Source organism: Canis aureus, chromosome 12 (assembly GCF_053574225.1).
Source record: "Canis aureus isolate CA01 chromosome 12, VMU_Caureus_v.1.0, whole genome shotgun sequence".
NCBI classification, from domain to species: domain Eukaryota; kingdom Metazoa; phylum Chordata; class Mammalia; order Carnivora; family Canidae; genus Canis; species Canis aureus.
The window spans coordinates 15,854,276-15,876,752 of record NC_135622.1 but is presented as its reverse complement, the minus strand read 5'-3'; the positions used below and the strand labels follow the sequence as shown (position 1 = coordinate 15,876,752).

General features: G+C 47.0%; 1 protein-coding gene across 9 annotated transcripts in view; it reads left to right on the top strand.

Moving 5' to 3' along the window:
• The window catches only part of SLC4A5 (solute carrier family 4 member 5), a 108,037-nt gene that overhangs the window by 80,463 nt on the left and 5,097 nt on the right, over nt 1-22,477 (top strand). For 8 of the 9 annotated variants that reach the window (XR_013349090.1, XM_077842946.1, XM_077842941.1 and 5 more), the window contains 9 exons: nt 220-278; nt 2,605-2,805; nt 7,144-7,257; nt 8,484-8,645; nt 9,462-9,640; nt 10,827-10,899; nt 16,854-16,922; nt 17,760-17,933; nt 20,783-20,935. Coding sequence is in view for 8 of the 9 variants with exons in the window: in XM_077842946.1 (XP_077699072.1) it covers nt 220-278; nt 2,605-2,805; nt 7,144-7,257; nt 8,484-8,645; nt 9,462-9,640; nt 10,827-10,899; nt 16,854-16,922; nt 17,760-17,933; nt 20,783-20,935 (1,184 nt within the window). In the remaining variant the exon portion in view is untranslated. Of the gene's footprint in view, nt 1-219; nt 279-2,604; nt 2,806-7,143; nt 7,258-8,483; nt 8,646-9,461; nt 9,641-10,826; nt 10,900-16,853; nt 16,923-17,759; nt 17,934-20,782; nt 22,421-22,477 lie in introns of those variants that run through there. The other variant, XM_077842947.1, reaches the window with a different exon arrangement.

Sequence of the window (22,477 nt, the reverse complement as noted above, 5' to 3'; positions counted from 1 at the left end):
TCAGAGCTGTAACCCAGGCTCCTCTACCACCCCTGTCCTCACTGTGCAGAGTGAGGAGAGCAGAGCGGAGCCAGGGCGTGATGAGGTGCCCTCACAAGGGAAGCCACTCCTGGGCTCTGAGGAATGGTGGGAGATGGAGAAGGTGGGGGCCTGATGGGGGCCCCAGGCTCTCCCCACCAGCAGCCACTGACCTGGCCCATGTCCTGTGCTCATCCACAGCGAATACAACCGTGTTCAATGCTTCAGCCCTGCTGGCACCAAACACCAACACTTCTCTGGTAAGTCCTCTCCTCTTACTCAGACACTCGAGGGCGTTTGTTTGTGGGAATAGTGGGAGAAGCTGGGAAACAGAGACCATCTTCTGGCAAGCCAGACTTGCAGAAGCCAGTCCCAGCTGCACCCCAGGGTGGCCCATGGAGCTGTGTCAATGCGTACTTTTATCCTAAGTATATACTGTCAAAACCCCCCTTTAAAACACATCTCTTCCTATGAAATTTGTGTGCCTAAATATCACACATGCACGTGCTCACACACATGAACGGGAGGTAGAGGTAAGGGATGGTAAATAGGGCTGCACAAAGAACAGTATAAACACAGTTTCCCAGCCATCTTTCTATTTGCTTCCTTGCCTTTCTACCCAGCGCCTCCAACTCCCACCCAACAACCCCAGGAAGGTTGTTAGTGCTATGACCCTCACTAAGTCTGATCTGTCCTGTGTGCTCACAAGTCCCCCGTCCAGCAGGTCTGGTCTGCCTCTGCCAGGAACTATGAGCGGTGGCCCTTAGGAGAGGCACCCAGCCTGAGTGGCACCAATGGTGGGAAAGTCCAAAACCAGGACAAGGGTGGCTCCTGGTGGGCTTTGGGGAAGATCTTTGGACTTTTGTGGGTCACTGAGGTTGCTGCTTTAGTCACCCCTGAAGAGGCAGCTGGCTGTTCAGCTGGCAATTTCACCTAAGATTTTCAAATATCTGATTTTGAGGAAAGAAGGGAATCCGTCGATGCCTGTGCCTGGATATTTACTATGTTCAACATGCCATGTGTACTCTGAGGGCTAAAGGGATGTTAAAAAGAAAAGAAAGAAAAAAGAAAAGAAAAGACAAGACAAGACCAGATGTGGCCCTTGTCCTCAAACTTGCTGGTAGTATATGTGTAGAGATGAACATGAACGGTGGTGGGACAGCAAAAGCAGAGCATGCCATGTGTCAAATCTGGGCCACATGTGTCCTTCCAGCCATGGGAACAAGCTGGAGAAGAAAGCCTCAGAGAGAAAGTGGAATGTAATCTGGTCTTGAAGGTTGAGAAAGTTGGTTCCCTAGAGAGAAGCACATGCCAGACCCAGGGCCAGCACAGACAGAAGGGCAAACAAAGAAGACACAAAACCTGTTCTGAGGACAGTGAGGGGACCAGTCTGGCTGAGACAGCACACAGGGTGTCATGGCACAGGGAAAGCACAGGAGATGAGCTAGGAGAGAGATGTGGGGCTGGACCAGTGGGGCAGTAGAGGCATGTGACCCGGAAAGAGGGCATTTTTAATAGCTTCAGTGATTGGGGGAGGCCCTGACACTCAGCAGATGTCTTGCAAATCTGGATTTCTCTCTTCACGTGGTATTTCCTGATCCTGAGCTTTCCCACAGTATGCCAGTCTCACGTTTCCAAGAGGGTAAGAATGGATCCTGCAAGTCCCCTCAAGGCCACAACTCCAGAGCCCACTCAGAGCCACTTCCTCCCCTATTCCACTGGTCTAAGCAGACCCAAGGCCAGGCCAGATTCAAAAGGGTGGAGAAATAGACTTCATTTGTTGATGGGAGGATTATTGGTGTCACATGGCAAAGGAGTGTGGACACAGAGAGGCATGATTCACTGGAAAACACCATTATAGCAAAGTACCACACTTATAAGCCAAACATTCATTACAGGTGGTTACAAATACCTGCTGGCTTCATTTTGCAGGTTGCTGAATATTTACACAGTAATTGTTTGAAGTATATATTAACTTTATTATAAATTACTCTGCTTTTATTACACTTAAAAACATATGTGTATGAACATGTGTGTACACACATATATGTATGTATATATGCACTCATATACATACACTTAGAGAAATGTATGTGTCTATATATGTACTTATGTGTACACTGGATTTTAAGCATCTAAACATGAAAAGGGGAAGTGCTTGAAGTGACTGACTCAAGAGAGATCTGACAAGGGTGGGGCATATGCCCCAATATGTGAAAAGGTGTGCATAGGAGAAGGAAAAGGAAGAATAAATGTGATATGCTCTGGGAGAGAAATCCATAGTTGGCTGAACTAGTAGCTGAGCCTACTGTAGGAGAAGGCATCCCACCCTCTGAGCTTTTTCTCCTTGCTAACTCTGCAGTACATCCTAGAACTGAAGAAACACATGCCAGCTTGTAAGCTTCCTGGGGGTCCTGCTGTTTGCTATTCCTTGACACGGCCTGTATCCCGGGACATCATTCTGTTACTGGGCCTCATGGAGGAGGGGAGGGATGTGTGGGATGCCTGAGGGACTGCAGGGGCAAGGATACATCTGACTCCCCAGGAAGGCCCTGACTCTTTCTCTCCTGTGCTTGGTCTTCCAAGTACAACCCCCTTAACCTCACAGCACTGGACTGGTCTCTGCTGAGCAAGAAGGAGTGTCTGAACTATGGTGGGCAGCTGCTTGGGAATTCCTGCCAATTCATCCCAGACCTGGCACTCATGTCCTTCATCCTTTTCTTTGGGACGTACTCCATGACCTTGACCCTGAAGAAGTTCAAATTCAGCCGCTATTTCCCTACCAAGGTAAGCTTACTCTGCGGTTAGGAAGGGGCCTACAGTTAGGCAGTTCACAAGGAAGCCCCAGTGGGGTCTCCCTGTGAGGGTTCTGGCCCACTGACAGGATGGACACCCACCACATCAGCACTGGCTCACTGGGATTTTTCAGGTTACAGACTTGTCAGAGAGAAGTGAGTTCCCTTGTTGCCAAGTCCTGTTGGCAATACTCAACATTATAAGACTTTTATCTTTAGTCTTTCTGTGTAGTACTATCTCACTATGTTTTTAAATTTTTCACTTCCCCAATGACGAAGTTGAAAATCTTGTGCATTTATTGGCCACATAACCATTTAACTTTCTTCTTGGAAGTGCCTATTCAAATCTTTCACACATTTTCTATTGGGCAGTCTGTCTTTTTTCTTTCTGGTTTGCAAGATTTCTTTACATATTCTGGATAGAAAGCTTTTTGTGATCATCTGTGTTGCAAATATCTTCTCCTATGTGACTGGCCTTTTTACTTTCTTAGTGGTATCTATTGACTAATAGAAATTCTTAGTTTTATTATAATCAAATACATCAGAATTTTCCTCAAGGAAAATATTGGACAGAAGATATTCTCCTGTTATCTTCTAAAAACTTCATTGTTTTTCCTTTCATGTTATATCAGAATTACTTTTGACATATAGTATGAGATTGTGTTTCTTTTTATATGTATATAAATAGCACTTTTTAAAGAAGACTCTCCTTTCTCACTGCTCTGGCAATATTTCTTTTGCCAGGTGTCAAATATTCACATATGATGGGGTCTGTTTCTAGGTTCTTTACTGTTTCACTGATTTATTTATCTGCCAGTATCACAGTCTTCATTTGTATGGCTCATAATAAGTCTGTATGTCTTACAGACCAAACTTTCCCTCTTTGTCCTTTTTTTCCAAGATTAATCTTAAATTTTACTAAAATAAAAACTTGTTAGAATTTTTCTTAAAGACCTTATTTATTTATTCATGAGAGACAGAGAGAGAGGCAAAGACATAGGCAGATGGAGAAGTAGGCTCCCCACAAGGACCCCAATGCAGGACTCAATCCTGGACCCCAGGATCACACCCTGAGCTGAAGGCAGACGCTCAACTGCTGAGCCACCCAGGTGTCTCAAAAACTTGTTAGAATATTGATAGGATTGTATTGAACCTAAATGTAAACTGGGGAGGATTGACACCTTTGAAATTTGGAGTCTACTGATCCATGAATATTGTATGCTTCACCATTTACTTGGCTCTGTCTTCTCTCCATATTTTTTTTTTTTTTTCGGTTTTGGCCTTAAGCTCTTGCATACTTTTTATTAGACTTATTCCTAAGTACTTGATTTTTTATGCTATTGAAATGCTAAATACTAATTTGAATTGCATTTTCTTTTCTGGTCAAAATAAAACATTAATTAATCAAAAGAGCACTTGCGTATATGTAAGCAATGGGAGGGAAGCTCAGAAGAATTGTAGCAACACTCTTCCACTATAAATCCCAGGGCATCCTCCTAAAGCCATCTTTTTTTAATGCTTCTTTGTTTTTAGTAATCTCTACACCCAGTATGGGGCTTGAACTCATGATCCCAAGATCAAGAGTCACATGCTCTACTGAGCCAGCCAGGCGTCCCTCTCCTAAAGCCATCTTAAATAAATATTACTGTTGCTGCTACTACTACTACGACTGATGATGATGATAAAATTGATATGAATAATTGAATTTTTTTTCAGTATTCCATAAAAACTAAAAAGCTCTTTAGGAAGTTGGCAATATGCAAACTGAGGGGGAAAATAGTGTGCTTGCAACACAAATGCATCCTCAAGGCAAATTCCCTCCCTACCTCCCTACTTTCCAACCAGATTATATCCAAGTCACCTCTTATGTAAAAGATCCAGAACAGCAATTGCATCTGAGAATATCTATTTCCTGGAGGATTAAATATAATTCACCAACTTTCTTTTATCTTTTATCACCAACTTTCCCCCCCTTAAGTTTCTTACAAATTCCTCTGTTGCCTACTGGAATTTAGTGTTGCAGAGAAGAACTGAGACTGTACCATTTCATACCCATAAGATTGGTAAAGATATGAAGATCTTGGGATATCAAGTGTTGGAGGTGAAAAGTGGGTAGAAGTGTAAATAGGCACAAGCATTTGAGAGAGCCGTTGGCCCTCTTAGATAGAGTTAAAGATGGATATGATTTTCCAATGAGCATTTCCACTCCCAGGTATACACCCCAGAGAAACTCTCACGTGTGCAAGAATGTTCACAGAAGCATTGATTCTTAGAGGAAAGCAATGAAAATAATCTGAGTTGATCAATCAACAGGAGAATGAAGAAGTAAATGGCAAACAATCATACAAATATTAAACTGCAATGCATATACACGCAGACTAAAACTACATCTATCCACAAGGAAAAATAGCACCAACATAATGTTGAGCAAATAAAGCAAACTGCAGAAGACTACAAATAATATGAAAACATTTATGTAAAATTTTTAAATGTGCAAAACAATATCATATTTTGTTTAGAGCTATCTACATATTTAGTAAAAGTATTAAGACATTCATGGGAATAGGGACACCTGGGTGGCTCAGTAGTTGAGCATCTGCCTTTGGCTCAGGGCATGAACCTGGAGTCCCAGGATCGGGGTCCCTGCAGGAAGCCTACTTCTCCCTCTGCCTATGTCTCTGCCTGTCTCTCTGTGTATCTCTCATGAATAAATAAATGAAAATGTTAAAAGAGAGAGAGAGAGATTCATGGGAATAATAAAGTCTAAATTCAGAGCAGTGGATCTCTCTAGAGAGCAGTGACAGGGAAGCCACTGGATCACAGAGAGGTATTGACTGAATGGGTATATTTTCATTTCTTAAGGATTGAGGAGTTCACAACTATTTACTACATCCATCTTTATGCTAGGTTGGACCATGTGAAATGGAGTGCATTTGACTGTTTTGTTCTACAAAAAAGTGGCAAATTCATATGGTTTAACTTTTGATCTGGATGCTAGGAATATTGCAGAAAACCAATTGTAAATCTGCACACTGCTTGGTTTACATGATCATAGTAACATAAAGCAGTTATTGACTTCCAACTTTTAGAATCAACTTACAGATAAACCACAAAAGACATGTGTTTATGGAACACAGTGTGAGTGTTCTCAGCTTTGACAATGTAAAGATCCACTTGGAAGAATCACAGTTGGAACAGGATGGGGAGGGAGGTGGTGGGAAGGGAAGCAGCTAGCTTCCCAGGATGGAGCACGAGAGCAACTGGTAAAGTCAGCAGAAAGAGAGGGTTAGTTATAAAACTTGAAAGTATAAAGGAAACCCATAGAAAGAGTTTGAAAATAACTCTCAATTATTGGGACTGAGGAAAGGGCAGAAGGGACAGTGCAGGTAAGCTAAATCTTTATCAGTAGATTTTGCTTTAAATTTGTAAATCAAAATATGAAAGTATAGCATATTAATGACATGGAGGAAACCACCAGAACAACTAAAATCAAGCAGACTTATTGGGTACATCTGGAGTGAAGAAAAGTGAGGTAGGGGACTTTGCTTTCTACACTATGTGGGTTTTTAACTATATATATATTATTTTAATAACAGTTTTCAAGGTGAGTATGGATACAGAGAATGCATTCAATGTACCATTACCTACCCCTACCCTTCCTAACTTCTTTTCCTGTTGTTCTCTGGAAACTGCTATCCCTGAAGAGAGATAGAAAAGGTGGCAATATAGACGTTGGTCAGAAGGTAGGGGGTAGTGGGAGGAGATCAGGAACCTGGCCTAGGATGGGCATTCTGAGACACAGGAGCAAGAGGCAAAGGATTCCTAGTGGACAGAAAGTCTGCAGGCAGATAGGGGTCCCCCGTGGAACTGGAAACCTCCCTCCCAGCCCAGGTGGCAGTGCAGCAATCTGCCACATATTATCAGGAGCTAAAATTTTCTTTGGAGTTCAGCTTTGCTCTCACCACCCCTTACAGTGACTCAGTTCAGTCTGTCATACCAGGAAATGCTTTCAGCAATGACTACATGCCATGTGTCTAATAACAATTCCCATGCTCACTAACATATGCCAAGCCCTCTGAATATGTCCTAGCTCACTCAGGTCTATGAAGTAGGTGCTACTGTTATGTTCATTTTACAAATGAAGAAACTGAGGCTCCAAGAGACGACCTGCTTCCCCCAGGTCACACAGCCAGCAAGGGCAGAGTCAGGATTTGAACATAGGTCTGCTGACACTCAAACCCAAGTACTTAGCCACGGTCCTCCTGCTGCCAGGGGACTGAGTCCTCCAGGAGGAGTGCAGGTGCTTCATTCATGCATCTCCTTTCTGCAGGTCCGGGCCCTTGTAGCTGACTTTTCCATTATCTTCTCCATCCTGCTGTTCTGTGGAATTGATGCCTGTTTCGGCCTGGCAACCCCTAAGTTGCACGTGCCCAGTGTCATCAAGGTTTGCCCCTGGTCCCTGCTCTGGACATTAGCTCTGCCCACCCACCAGCTGTAGTTCCTTTCCCCTCTCTGCTCATCAGACTTTCATAGACTCTCAGCTGTGGGGGTTCTCTGGGTATGCTCCACCTTTCCTCCACACAGGCTCCCAGGGGGTGGTCCCTTGAGACGGTAGGCTGGGGACATATTCACAGTGAAGTCCTGCTGTGGAGTCACAGAGTGGGGAAGGTACTGGAACCCACCCTTCAGCCCAGCAGAAGCCCCCTGATTTCCACTGACAGGTTGGTCTGCGATCCCCTGGCTCCAGCAATCTTCAAGTGGGGTCACCTGGGGTCTGTTGAAAATGATCCCTGAGAACACTGATGCTCCAAGTGTGGTCCCCAGACTAACATCATATCATCACCTGACAATTTGTTAGAAATACATATTCTTGGCCCCGCCCCAGACCTGTGGAATCAGAAAGTCTGGGGATAGGGCACAGAGTTCTGCATTTTAATAAGTGCCCCCAGAAAGCCAGCGCCAAGCTTGAGAACTGCTGCAGAAGTCCTAGTAAGTCCTGAGTTGGTGCCATTTGCTTGAAGCTCAGCTCAGGCCCTGCTCCCTTATTAGGAGCATCAGCCACCTACACTGGGCTTGGAGGTTCTAGAACTGACCTTCCCTGTCTTCAAGGGCTTGATCTCCTTGCTATGACTCCAGGGTTCTCTTTGATAGCTTACATGCAAAAAAGTACCTCTTTCTCTTAAATAAAAGAGAGATTTCAGCCAGCTTCTGCAGAGATAATCCCATATTCTTAAGGTACAAGTCTGAATTAATAGACTGATGTCTTACAGACCTTCCTGTAAGGCTCCCCAGAGAGGTAACTCAGAGGAGAGGCAGAAGCCTTAGGCACTGGGCCCATCAGATTCCTTACTCTTGCCTGTTGGGCCTCATTCCTGCTTCCTGCTACCTTGCAGTTAGGTCCTCGAGCTGTCTCCCAGCTCTCCGCCCCTCCTCGTTCCCAACCAATCCCAGGGATCTCAGTTCAGCAGACACCATGCCCTTCCCAAATCTGTGTCTGTGGTCTCTTTAAAGTTGCAGGTGCCTAAGGTCTTGGAAGGAAAAGATTAGGCTCAAAAGGCACCCTGGGGCAGGCAGGGGGAGTGGTGGGAGGTCAGGGAGACTGGGGCCCCCAGGCAGCAAATGCACTGGCACAGGGGAGAGGAAAGGGCCATTTCCATTTGTTCTGCTCAGCCCACTCGGCCTGACCGAGGCTGGTTCGTGGCTCCCTTCGGGAAGAACCCATGGTGGGTATACCTGGCGAGCATCCTGCCCGCCCTGCTGGTGACCATCCTGATCTTCATGGACCAGCAGATCACCGCTGTCATAGTCAACCGGAAGGAGAACAAGCTGAGGGTAAGGCGGCTACCAGGGGCAGGAGCACAACCTCTTTCTTCCCACAAAGTTGGAAGGAAAAAAGAAGGGAGATGGTGCTTTTGTCAAAATGTGGGGCCATTTATAAAGCAAGGCAGGAGGTCAGAAGCCTGGAGTTCTGGTGCATGTGTGGGGAAATGTGACCCCCAGATGTGGGTAAGGCCAACCAGGGCCAGGGTGATATGATGCAATGACCAGGACCAAACCCAGTAGGGGCCACTAGGTATGGGCTGCTTGCTTCTCCCAAAGTGACTTTCCAGCTTCTTGACTGGGAGCTTGAGAGTCTGAACAGATCTGGAATTTTGACCCAGAACTCTGAGGCAGAGGAGAATCTTTCACCCCCACCATCACCCGTGCCCCCAGTCCCTACAACTCCCCTCCCTGTCTTGGGTTTGAAGAGATTCGGGCTACCTTCCTCCATCCCAATCTAGACCACTCATAGCTTGGTCTAATGCCTGCCCCTGCCAAGACCCCTTGTTCAAGAATTGCAGAGACATTGTGACCACTGGTAGGAGCCCTTCTTCCCAAGGACCCAATCCCAGGGCCTCTCAAGCCTAAATACCTCTCCTCCCTTTCCTGAGTCCCTTCCCTGGTTCAACAAACCCTGGGGTTGGTGATGCCTGAGCACCTCAGGGTAGCAACACCCCAAGAGTACCTAATGAAGGCTGAAGGGAGCCTTGAGCCATGTTCCCCAAAATGGCTGCTCTGGGGAGATTTCTATCTCCCTCACCTCCTACCCTCAGGCGGCCTGGTGTAGACTCCCTAGACAGCTTCTCTGTCTCCCACTGCCTCATGCAGAAGGCTGCTGGCTACCATCTGGACCTGTTCTGGGTGGGCATCCTCATGGCCTTGTGCTCCTTCATGGGGCTCCCCTGGTATGTGGCGGCCACTGTCATCTCCATCGCCCACATCGACAGCCTCAAGATGGAGACAGAGACCAGCGCCCCTGGGGAGCAGCCCCAGTTCCTGGGGGTCAGGTAGGTGGGGAGCAGTGACTGGGGCCCACCTAAGCAAGGGTGTTTGGATTGGTAGAAGGGAAGCAGGTTTTTCTTACCATCAAGGTATTTGGGCAAAAGGGGCCCCTGCTCTGACAGCCCAGGACCTACAAGGATAGGAGTGATATTTCTAGGGAGGAGAAAAAGGAGACAAAGATTCAGTTCTAAGTGGTGCTTTTTTGGTAATGGATTGCAAGCAGTACACCACCCCTGCCCATTGCACACTGACCTCTCACCTGCATGGGCCTGTCTTTTTGCCTCTTCTTCAAGCCCCCTCCCATGGGTGTAGATCCTACCCAATCTCCATTCTTTCAGAGTGTCTTCCCAGGACCACTCCCACTCCCTAGCCTGTGGCCCATGGCCTATCACTTCCATCTCCTCACTCCTCCTTCCCTTGTGCCCATGTCAGGTCCCTTACCTGTTACCAGTGGCCATGTGCATCTCCCACCTCTTAGGGCCTCTGGGGTGAGCTCACACCAGAACTGGCTGTCCAAAGAATTTCTCCTCACTGCCTTGGAATACCTAGGCTACCCAGCCTGCCCCGGTGAGCCTTGTCTGGTCAGGGCAGGGTCCCCTCCTGGACTCCTGAGCCACAGATGACTGGGCCTGAGCAGTCGACCCCGAACCCCCCAACCCCCACCTGAGTTGTGCCTGGGCGCGGGCACTCGGGGACACATGCCTGCTCTGCCAGCAGCCGGGCCCCCTTCCTCCAATTCCCTTTAGTCATGCCCCATGGGGATCTTCTTGCAGTCAGAGGGCAGGGATAATAATCAGTGCATGTTCCCATTTCATCCTCACAACTCCCAAGGCAGTTTCCATTATCTTTCTTCCTCTGAGTCTAAAGACATTTAGGGCCTTGTCTGATGCCACACGACAGTGGCAGAGCCACACCCAGGTCAGTTTGGCTCAAGTACCTCTACTATTAGTCACGGCACTGGATAGCCCCCCAGACGACCCTACAACTGCCTCAGTCAGGGCTCACTCTCGTCCCATGTGCTGGTCAGCTGGGCCTCAGGCAGCAGGTTTACTCTCTGGAATGGGGAGGCCAGGGTATGGCCACAATCTTTAGGTGCACGCAGAGGGCTGGAGGGCTAGAGTGGTCATGGAGGGCTAGAGTGGTCATGGAGCATCTTCCAGTTCACCCTGACCCTGTGTCCCTGTCTGCCAGGGAACAAAGAGTGACCGGCACCATCGTCTTCATCCTGACTGGCATCTCCGTCTTCCTGGCTCCTATCCTGAAGGTGAGGCTCTGCTCCCTCCACCAGGGCCCCATCTGCCTTAGAAAGCCCTGGCCTGGTGCCTAGAGGTCCCACCTGGACCCTAAAGAGGCAGGACCCAAATACATGTTCCATCACCATCTTTGTTTTCTGGCATGTTGCATTCCTTATCAGCACCAGGCAATCCTCACCACTATTTTCACTCATCCCAGGGTCCATCCTCCCCTTTCTGGAGGACACTCTTTCCTCGCTCACTAGACACTTGTTTGCTCACCCATTTTCTGAAGTTTAAAACTTACAAGGGGAAGGCTTCTGTAGATTTTCCTGTGGCCTTGTCTGCTCCTCTGTCTTGTGTGTCTTGAGCACATACTGTTCCCCCACACTGTTTGAAGCTCCTTTTGCCCATGTTCCCCCAGACCAGCTGGGAGAGACCAAATCAAATGGGAGGACATTCACAGCAGGCATCTGTGGGACCCTCTCTCTCTGCACCGGTTTCTCTGTTTCTCCAGTTCAGCCACTCCCCCCCATTGAGTTCATTTGCTGCATTAATACAGTACCACAGACCAGGCACTTTAAACAACACTTATTTTCTTACATTTCTGAAGGCTAGAAGTCCATGATCAAAGTGTCACCAGTCTGGTCTCTTCTGAAGCCAGATACGGGGGAAATGTGAATTATTACTCTGGCCATGATGGAAAAATTTCCATGAGTCCACATAACTCTAAAGGCTCTGATATTGTCTTAGTGTTCAGTGACAAAAACAGTTTGAAAAATCCTACTCCCACCTCCCAAAAAATCCTACTGAAGGTTCTTTTATAAAAAGAGTAGAAAAAATACAATATCATTTTATTTACCACCAATTAATTTATTTGATATATTTTATAACTGAGAAGACCTATCTAGATTTTTTAAAAGATTTATTTATTTGTTTGTTTGTTTATTTCACAGAGAGTGAGCAAGGGCACAAGTAGGCAGAGCTGCAGGCAGAGGGAGAGGGAGAAGCAGACCAACCCCCCCCGCGACCCTCCCACTCCCGAGCAGAGACCCAGGACCATGACCCGAGCTGAAGGCAGCCACTGCCACTTAACCGACTGAGCCACCCAGGCACTATATAGATTTTTATTAATCATAAGATTTGGGATTGCTCATTTGCTTGTATTAAGATACATACCTTTTCACTTTTTTTTTTTACTTATTTCTATTTTTATACCTTTTTATAAAGATAAGCTTTCAGAAGAAGTCAACAACTTTGCACATGCTTTTTCAGAGACTGATCCTACCCAAAACTACTTCTGGGAATAAGAGTTCAAGAGTATCTTTGAGGCAGACCTTCCCCATCACAACCTGACAATTATCTAAATGTCTTCCATCTTAACCAAGCAAAACAAAATCATTTCCTACAACAACAGAAAAAGATTGGCTTTCAAAACTGTTTAAATGCCTAAAGCATTATCACTAGCTGACATCAGTACTAAATACTGGGCTAATTTTAGGTTAAAGGAAAGATATTTTGTATAGCCACTTCAAGAAAAATATAATTAATCCAGATCTGAGGTCCTCGTTTTAATCCCAGCATTTATTTCCAACAAGAAAAATTTTCCAGGGCGCCTGGGTGGCTTAGTCAGTTAAGTGTCTGCCTTCAGCTCAGGGCATGATCCCGGGGTCCTGGAATTGAGCACACCCCCACCTCCCCCCCACACTCCTTGCTCAGTGAGAAATCTGCTTCTCCCTTTCCCCTTGCCCCTTCCCCTCCACTTGTGAGCTCACTCCCCACCCCCTCTCTCACACTGTTTCTCTCAAATAGTCAACAATTTTTTTTCCATAAAGCTTACTTAACTTTTTGCAACTGTATGTTTGCCCATGTCTGTCAAATTAGGCACAGCTGCCTATACAAGATTCAGAGAACTTACATTGGGAGAGCTATCTACCCAAGATGTACTTTAGTTGAGTTTTTTTGTTTTGTTTTGTTTTGAGAGAGAGAGAACAGGAGGAGGGGCAGAGGGAGAGGGAAAGAGAATCCTCAAGCAGACTCCCTGCTAGGCATAGAACCCATCAAAGGGCTCAATCTCAGGGCCCTAAGATCACGACCTGATCCAAAATTAAGAGTTAGACACTTAACTGACTGAGCCACCCAGGAGCCCTTGGACTTTTAATTCTTGTTTATGTAGCCAACAGGGGATCCTGAGATCAAGACCTGAACTGTGATCAAAATTAGTTATTAGGGCAGCCCTGGTGGTGCAGCGGTTTGGCGCGACTTGCAGCCTGGGGTGTGATCCTGGAGACCCGGGATCGAGTCCCACATCGGGCTCCCTCCATGGAGCCTGCTTCTCCCTCTGTCTGTGTCTCTGCCTTTCTCTCTGTGTCTATGAATCAATAAATAAAATCTTAAAAATAAATAAATAAATAAATAAATAAATAAATAAATAAATAAATAAATCAGTTATTTAAAAAAATCAGTTATTAACTATACCTTTGTACCAATTCCTCCAGTAGAATTTTGCTCTAGAGCTTCTCAAATTTTATTTATTTTTTAAAAGATTTTATTTATTTATTCATGAGAGAGAGAGAGAGAGGTAGAGACACAGGCAGAGGGAGAAGCAGGCTCCATGCAGGGAGCCCAACATGGGACTCGATCCCGGAACTCCAGGATCATGCCTTGGGCTGAAGGCAGGCGCTAAACCACTGCGCCACCCAGGGATCCCCAGCTTCTCAAATTTTAATATGTATAAAAATCACCTGGGAGAGGCACCTGGATGGCTCAGCTAGTTAAGTATCCGACTCTTGATAGTAGTTCAGGTCTTGATCTCAGGTCATGAGTTCAAGTCCTATATTGGGTTCCATATATACATAAAAAAAATCACCTGGAGATCTTGTTAAAGAAAGATACTAGTATAACACTTATGTTAACTATTCTGGAATTAGAATTAGAAGTTCGTTTTTAAAGAGGTACCAGTTGGGGGATCCCTGGGTGGTGCAGTGGTTTGGTTCCTGCCTTTGGCCCAGGGTGCAATCCTGGAGACCCAGGATCAAATCCCACATCGGGCTCCAGGTGCATGGAGCCTGCTTCTCCCTCTGCCTGTGTCTCTGCCTCTCTCTCTGTGTGTGACTATCATAAATAAATAAAAAAATAAATAAAGAGGTACTAGTTCAAATAGGTCTCAGTAGAACCTAAAATTCTGCATTTTTAATAAGCTCACAGGCAATGCCACAATGCCAATAATACTGGTCCAAAGACCACACTTTGAGCAGTAAGGGATGAAATCTCTCTCTCAGTGGATGGTTGTACTGATTTAGACACAGTGATTTTTACTGCTAGAAAATCACTGATAATCTTCAGCCCTATTATCACCAATTTACAAATTTTTGGTTATCTTTTCAAATGAGGGCACTGGGGGATGAGGTGCCATGTATCTGACGGGCAGCATACACAACTTAACACACTCAGTTCTGCAGATTCCCAGTCCATCCAAAGCCCTGAAGATTTATCTTATGTTTTGTTGCACTTTGCCACTGCTTTTCAGGACTGTGGATTTCAGCATTCTTTTTTTTTTTTTAAGATTTTATTTATTTATTCATTCATGAGAAACAGAGAGAGAGAGAGAGAGAGAGGCAGAGACACAGGCAGAGGGAGAAGCAGGCTCCATGCAGGGAGCCTGACATGGGACTTGATCCTGGGTCTCCAGGACCATGCCCTGGGCTGAAGGCGGCGCTAAACCACTAAGCCACCCAGGCTGCCCAAATTCAGCATTCTGCTGCAGGGGAACCCCTGACCATATCAGAAGCTTCTCCTCTGAGCCCCATGAGTTGTTCAAATGGTCTCAGCTTCAAATTATATGGAAAGGCTGCAATGTCTTTATGTTTGTGGGACTGTGACATTTTTGACTCTTCCAACAGAGGGGTAGAAAGCTGACACTAGAGGCGCCTTTTTTGCCATTTGACTGTTTCATTAATGTTTGAAAAGGGCCTTTCTTTGGGGATTCAAGGAAGATTTGTGTGGATCAATCTATAATTCTATATCACAGCCCCAACACTTGTCAGTCTGATGTCATAGGCCTTGGGATTTGCCAAGAAAGCTGTTTGATCCTGCAAATGACAGGACAGGAGATAATTTCCTAGGGTTGATGGGTCAGACACTGGTAACTGCAAATTCTCTAAGACTTAGCCCAGTTCTCCTCATTAGGTCAAAAGGAAGTTTTAAGCCGCCTGAAATTAGTGTCTTTAAAAGAAAAAAAAAAAGGATGTTATTTATTTGAGAGAGAGCAATAGAGAAAGCACAAACAGAGGGAGAGGAGAGGCAAGCAGGGACCCTGATGGGGGCTTGATCCCGGAAACCCAGAATTGTGACCTGAGCCAAAGGCAAACCCTTAACCGGCTGAGCCACCCAGGTGCCCCAACTAAGTCTTTTATTTAAGATTTTTATTTCTCTCTCAATTGCTCCCACGATTTGAGAATGATTAGGACAGTGTTGTTCAGTGGAAATTTTAACTTTGTTTCATAATTAGGCAAACAATCTCATAAGCCACATACAAATGTAATGGTACAGTGGCCCATATTTCCCTTCTTTGCTTTAAGATCAAATGTCTTGGGTTGAGGTTTCCAGCACATAGGTTCAAATCATGGTTTGTGTTTAAAAAATGAACCCAGTCTAACTTATTTTATTTATTTATTTATTTATTTATTTATTTATTTTTAAAGATTTTATTTATTCACGAGAGACACACAGAGAGAGACAGAGACACAGGCAGAGGGAGAAGCAGGCTCCATGCAGGAAGCCCAATGCGGGACTTGATCCCGGGACCCCAGGATCATACCCCAGGCCGAAGGCAGGCGCTAAACCACTGAGCCACCCAGGGATCCCCTCTAACTGATTTTAATAAAGAGGTTATTTATTTGGTTGGGTTTATGGACATCCTAAATAGCATCTAAAAGTTGAGCACAGGACTTTATATTTGGCCACATGTTCTAACATGACAACCCTGGAGTCAAGGCAGAGCCTTATTCAGAGTGGCAAGTCAAAGAGGCAGATAAAGGGAAAGATGAGGGGTGCTGGGTAGCTTAGTCGGATGAGCGTCCAACCCTTGATTTTGGCTCAGATCATGATCTCAGGGTCATGAGATCAAGTCTCCAGTTGGGCTCCATGGTGGGCATGGAATTGGCTTAAGATTCTTTCCCTTACTCTCTGCCCTTTTCACCACCAACACCCCCCCACACACACTGCTCACAAACATACTCTTTAAAAAAAAAAAGGGAGGGGAAGGATGAAAGAAGCAGAAACGCCACTTAGAAAGACAGTGGAGAAATACCTCAAATGGTTTATAAAGAGTCATAACTATGATTGTAGAACAGTATAAATGATGTCCCACCTTTGAAAAAGCTAACAAACTACCTATGAGCATGATCAGAAGAAAATATGTCCACCAAACCATTAGTGATTAGTTAGCAATTAGTGGAGGTTGGTTTATATATACATATCTGTTTTGCTTCTTTTTAAAATCCAATTATGTATGGTGTATAATTTTTGTTAATCAGCATGTACTCTCTGCCAATGGTGGTCAGCTCAATAAAAGTCCCCAGAGCAATGCAGGTTTGTGGGGTGTCCCCAGCTAGGGCTGGGAGAAGGAGCTGACAAGAATAAGCAGGGGGCTTTCTAGGGAGCTTTCCCATGTTCCAGAAGGTGCGTCTTCAGTTAAGCCACAAGGCTTCTGCAGGTTTGGAAGAAAGGTGGCAGGGTGACCAGGCTGGGACAGCAGCTGCACAGAAAGAAGGGGGCGGGTCAGCCACCCCACAACACTGGCTGTAGATCTGCTCTCAAAGGCTCAGTTCCCCCTAAATATCCAGCTCCCTCATGGCGTGGGAAAAGCCAAGGCAGACCAGGTGGCCTCTGCGACTTAGCAGACACTGTCATAGGGAACAAGGCAGCCAACAGCCAGCCCGGGGCAGAAGCCCAGGCCAAAGCTCTGCTTCATCTCCCATTTCAGTACATCCCCCTGCCAGTGCTGTACGGAGTCTTCCTCTACATGGGCGTGGCCTCCCTGAATGGCATCCAGGTAAGGTTCTCCGCACCCCACCCCCCACCGGGCTCCAGGTGACCTGTGGGGAGGCAGTACTCCCTGTCTGCTGCCTGATGACCCAAACCCCAAGCGCTTGCTATTCCGGTTCAGGGGAAGAATAATGGTGCCAAAGATTCTACCATTTACTGTGTGCGCAGTGGGATAACCTTACCAGGCACTTTCTAGGTGTTCTGTAATGAAATCTGGGTAAGTAGGTGATGTGATACCTATTTTACCAATGAGGAAACAGGCTCAGGATTTGAAAGTACAGACTCTAGTGAGCATTTCACTGCATCTCTTCTTCCCTGAGGCGACTCTGGCTGAAGAAAACATTTTCTTTTGTTTTGTTCCTTATTTACCAGGATTCACCAGGTGTCTTGGATACCTTTGTGTTGCAATTGGTTGCACTCTTTTTTTCTTTTTAAAGATTTTATTTATTCATGAGAGAGAGACACACACACACACACACACACACATACACACACATACACACACACACACACACACACGCAGGCTCCATGGAGGGAGCCCGATGCAGGACTTGCTCCCGAGACTCCAGGATCAGGCCCTGGGCCAAAGGCAGGCGCTAAACCACTGAGCCACCCAGGGATCCCCTGGTTGCACTCTTCTTGAACGCAGTGTTCACCTGCGGCGGCTCCAGGGCTGGACCCCCGGGCAGAGCTCAGGCCTGCTCCCCTCAGAGCTCCCCACGTGTGCTCCTAGACCTCCAGTCTCCTCCTGTGCGTGCTTAGGCCGGACGGGAGGTGGGGGGGCGGGCCCCCTGGCTCACGGGGCCCCCATGGCCTAGCCGAGTGACCTCACGCTCTCTGCCAGTTCTGGGAGCGCTGCAAGCTCTTCCTAATGCCCGCCAAGCACCAGCCGGACCACGCCTTCCTGCGGCATGTGCCCCTGCGCCGGATCCACCTGTTCACCTTGGTGCAGATCCTCTGTCTGGCGGTGCTCTGGATCCTCAAGTCCACGGTGGCTGCCATCATCTTCCCAGTCATGGTAAGGTGGGCGCGGGCTCCCCATCCTGCTCAGGGGATGGGGCCGGGCAGGTGTCCGCGGAGAGGCCTGCCAGTGCGTGCAGCCTGACTCTCAGGGTCACAGAGGCAAGCCCAGAGCAAGATGCAGGTGGGGGCCCCCCCGCAGGACGGACGTGGGGACGTGGGGCCGTGGAGCGGGAGGAAGGCTCCCCCAGGGGTAGGCGGGCCCTACAGCCACAGCCGGCTTGCCCACCTCCACCCAGCTCGGGTCCCAGCGCTCAGAGGTGATGGAAAAGCCATCCAGCCTCCCCGCTCTGGGGCAGGAAGGAGACCAAGTCCCCACTGCCAAATTCAAACACCTATACGAAGTATAACTCTTTTCACCATTCAAAAGAACTGAATTTGAAAAGATAAATGGGGAGGGGGGGCGGTGTGTGTGCGGAAGAGAACTAGAATCAGAGTAAGAACTTCCTAGTCTGAGGTCATGAACATGAGGTTTGGTGAAGCTGGGAAAAGTATAGGGTGGGGTTTTTTGGTCTATTCTTGAAATTTTATGGAAGTTTGAAATTATTACAAAAGAAAAAGGGAAAAGAAAAACAGCCAACAACATGTTGCATCTGGCCTCTAGATAATCCCACTGAAGGGAAGTGGTCCCGGACCCCTGCTGGTGGCTGGTGAGGGGCAGTGTCAGAGCCTGTGGGCTCATGGGACGGGGAAGCCCTGAGTGGCCCCCAAAGCCTGAGGGGCTGGACTAGGGGCCAAAGTGAGAACACAGAGGTAGGATTTGAAATGTGCCCACCTAGGATTCTCAAGCCTGGGTGACCACAGAATCACTTGGGAGCTTTTTAAAACTGTGCCCAGGCCTCACCCCAGATCAGTTAAACCAGTATCTCTTGGGGGAAACGCAGGCATTGCTGTTTGTAATAAGTCTGCGGGTGAGCCTAAAAGTGCAGTCAAGAGTGAGGACCACCTCTCCAGGGAAGGAGAAATAGATCTTCCAAAAGGGCCCTCATGGGGTTTAGTGGTAACAAGGGGAAAGGAAATTATAGTCGTGATTAGCATATGTGGGGTGCTGTTTAATTTAGTCCACAGCAGCCTTAAAGTACTCCTCCTAACCCCATTTTACAGGTGAGAAAACAGGCTCAGCAAGCATGAGTGACCCAGCCCACACAACCAGGGGGAGCTGAGCCAAGATCTATACCCCTCCCCTATTAATTTTTTAAAATTTATTCATTCATGAGACACACACAGAGAGAGAGAGAGAGAGGCAGAGACACAGGCAGAGGGAGAAGCAGGCTCCATGCGGGCAGCCCGACGCAGGACTCGACCCCGGGTCTCGAGGATCACACCCTGGGCTAAAGGCGGCGGTAAACCGCTGCGCCACCAGGGCTGCCCTAATTTTTTTTTTTTTTAATTTACATGCAGTAAAATTCACTCTGTGGTTCTGCAACTTTTGACAAATGCACAGATCAGTGGTTCTACAACCAAAGTCATGATACAGAACAGTTCCGTCATGCCTAAAATCCCCTCATGCCATTTCTTTTCTTTTTTTAGAGAGAGAGTGCCAGAGCACACACATGTGCATGGCATGGCAGTGGGGGCAAGTGGCGGAGGGGCAGAGAGAGAATCTTAGGCAGGCTCCCTGCCCTGTGCAAAGCCTGATGGGGGGGGGGGGGGCTCGATCTCACGACTTGGGCGGAAATCAGGAGTTGGACACTTAACCCACTGAGCCACCCAGGCACCCCTCACCCCATGCCATTTCTATGCAGGCAGTGCCTCTTCCCACCTCTGCCCCTAGCAACCACGAATTTGTTTTCAGAGCCAGGATTTTTAAAACCTGGGTCTGTCCAACTCTGAAGCTCTACTTGCTTCTAAGAAGCAGGAGTCAGTGAGGAACCAGAGTTAAATCCAGCTGGCTGGTTTTCTCCTTGACCTCATTTAGTGGCGGGTTCTTGGTAGTGAAGGAGCAATATTTATAACTAGCTACCCTGGGCCCATTGAGTTTATTAAAAGGCCAGTATTTAATCCTTCCCCAAAGCACACACGTTGTTTCCCTTTAATTTGTGTATGCTGAACAGAACCAAACTTTCTAGACTTTGCAGTTAGAATTCCTGATATCCCAGTACACTGTATTCAGTGTACTTTATACTTTTTTTTTTATACTTGCTTTTTAAAAAAGATTTTTATTTATTCATGAGAGATAGAGAGAGAGAGAAGCAGGCAGAGACACAGGCAGAGGGAGAAGCAGGCTCCATGAGGGGAGCCCAACATGGAACCTGATCCTGGGACTCCAGGATGACGCCCTGGGCTGAAGGTGGCGCTAAACCGCTGAGCCACCCAGGCTGCCCTACTTTATACTTGTTAACAAAGAGATTGGCAGCTCTCGGAAATGGGGCAGAGGGATATTGGGGCTCAAAGCTTGATCTCCAATCTAGTCTGGAAGTATCAATGTCTCCAGGGAAGCTTGTTAAGGGTGCAGATTCTCAGGCCCAGACCTGCTGACTTGGAACCTCTGAGGGTAGCACCCAGCAGTGTGTGTTAACAAGCTCTTCAGGTGTTTTGATGGAAGCTCAAGTTAGAGGATCACTGATTTAAAGAATAACTCTAGTTCTGTGGCCTCTGGTCTCTGCCCGACTCCTTACTTCAGCTGTCACAGTCCCTGTCCCTGGGTCACTGATAGGCTTTGCCACTCAGCTGAGGAAAGGCCAGATGAGAGGAACCAAGCTGGGCAAGTGGTAAATGATGCTTTGTGGGAGCTCTGAGATGACTCCAAAGACACCAGAAAAAGTCCCTAAACATAGTTGAGGGAGAAAAAACAATGTCTGAGTTTGGGACCTTGAGGCCATGGTTTTCTCTGAACTCTCCCCACAGATCCTGGGCCTTATCATCGTTCGAAGACTTCTGGATCTCATCTTCTCCCAGCATGATCTGGCCTGGATTGACAACATCCTCCCAGAGAAGGAGAAGAAGGAGACAGATAAGAAGAAGAGAAGGAAAGGGGCCCATGAGGACAGTGATGAGGAGGTGGGGAGGATGTGAGGCTGAGCTGAGGGAAGAGATCAGAAGACCCTCCCTCTGCTTCTGCCAGGGCCAGGGGGAGGATGGGCTCTTGGGTGACCAACCGTGATCACCTGGGTCTACTCCAGGATGAGCTGAGGCTTCTGTGTTGGTGGGGGGTGCTGAGAGCTCGTCTGCTTATGTGAATATCCTCAGAGTGGGTCACAGTGAATGAGCCACACCCACTCTTTCCCATTTCTGTGAGCTTCTGGGGCTGTTCTCAACAGCAGTGCAGATCCTTGATGAATTGGCGCAGAAGGCTCGGCTCCATCATGGGGGAGGTTATGAGGACTGGCCTCCAAAGAATGGAGCAGGCCTTGGAGGAAGACTAATGGGCACCAGTTAGTAGATTGGACTCCTGGACAGGTGGAAGGACTGGGAACAAGGTTTGCTTGGCCTGCCCCTGGGGTATTAAGGAAGAAGGCAGGGGAGAAGAATATGTCCTCCCTGAAAGGAGAGTGGCTACATCCCCCCAGATGTTAGGGATGACATGCTTGCCCCATCTACCCTTCTTCTCTTATGCTTCCTCCCCGTCCCACCCCCAAAACACTCAGGGAGTCAACAGGCAGGAAGCCAGTCCAGAACTTAAATTACAAAATATTAAGCAGAAAGATATAGTTCAAATGCTCATTACAGATGATCAAACAGTCCTCCAAAAGGGAAGTGGTTCACCCAAGATGGACATATGGCTAAATGTCTAAAAGGGAATTAAGAGAAGCATTGCTGACTTTGAATCTGATCATTCCCAATATGCTAAGCTGCCCTTGCCATCTAACAACATGCCTGGCTCCCATTTTCCTGGTCTGACCTGAACCCACATCCCTGTATCCACCCTGAACTGTTCTAGTTGATTGTGCCTTTTGCAGATAAAAGCTGTTTATAGGCAAATCCTTGCTGATTGGTGGCAATCAGACCATCTTCTGATGGTAGGGATGGACCAAACCTCCCCTGGTCCTTAATTGCTTTCCTCTTCCAGGTAGGAAGAGGCCCATCACTCATTCACATTTTTTTCATTAATAATTTAGATGGTTTGCAAAGACAGGCCTTGAGAACAAAGAAACTGAGAGTCTAAGTGCCTTTTAAAGACAAATACTTATTCTTTCATTGATTTATTCAATAAATATTTGAGTGGCTACCATGTGCCAAGAACTATTCCAGGGTTGGGGAAAAGCATGATATATTCAGTGGGAAAATGGGATTCAATTTTGCGCAAATTCATTTTACACACGTCTTTACAGCAACACCAGCTATTGTGTGAGATTCATTCCCAAGAGATTGGTTACTATGACATTTGAAACTGTTCTGATCAAGAATGTTCCTGGAAGAGTTCTGTCTTGGACAGCAGGCTAACTGTGATTGTCCCTCAGTGAGTCCCAGAGTATTTGCAGCAGCCCCTGTTTAGACTTGATATAGAGAGGATGGTGGTTGGCACATCGTGGATACGTGTATTTTCCATCTTGGCAAAAAAGTCAAAGCTGTTGTATTGGTGTTTATCAGCTTTTCCCACTG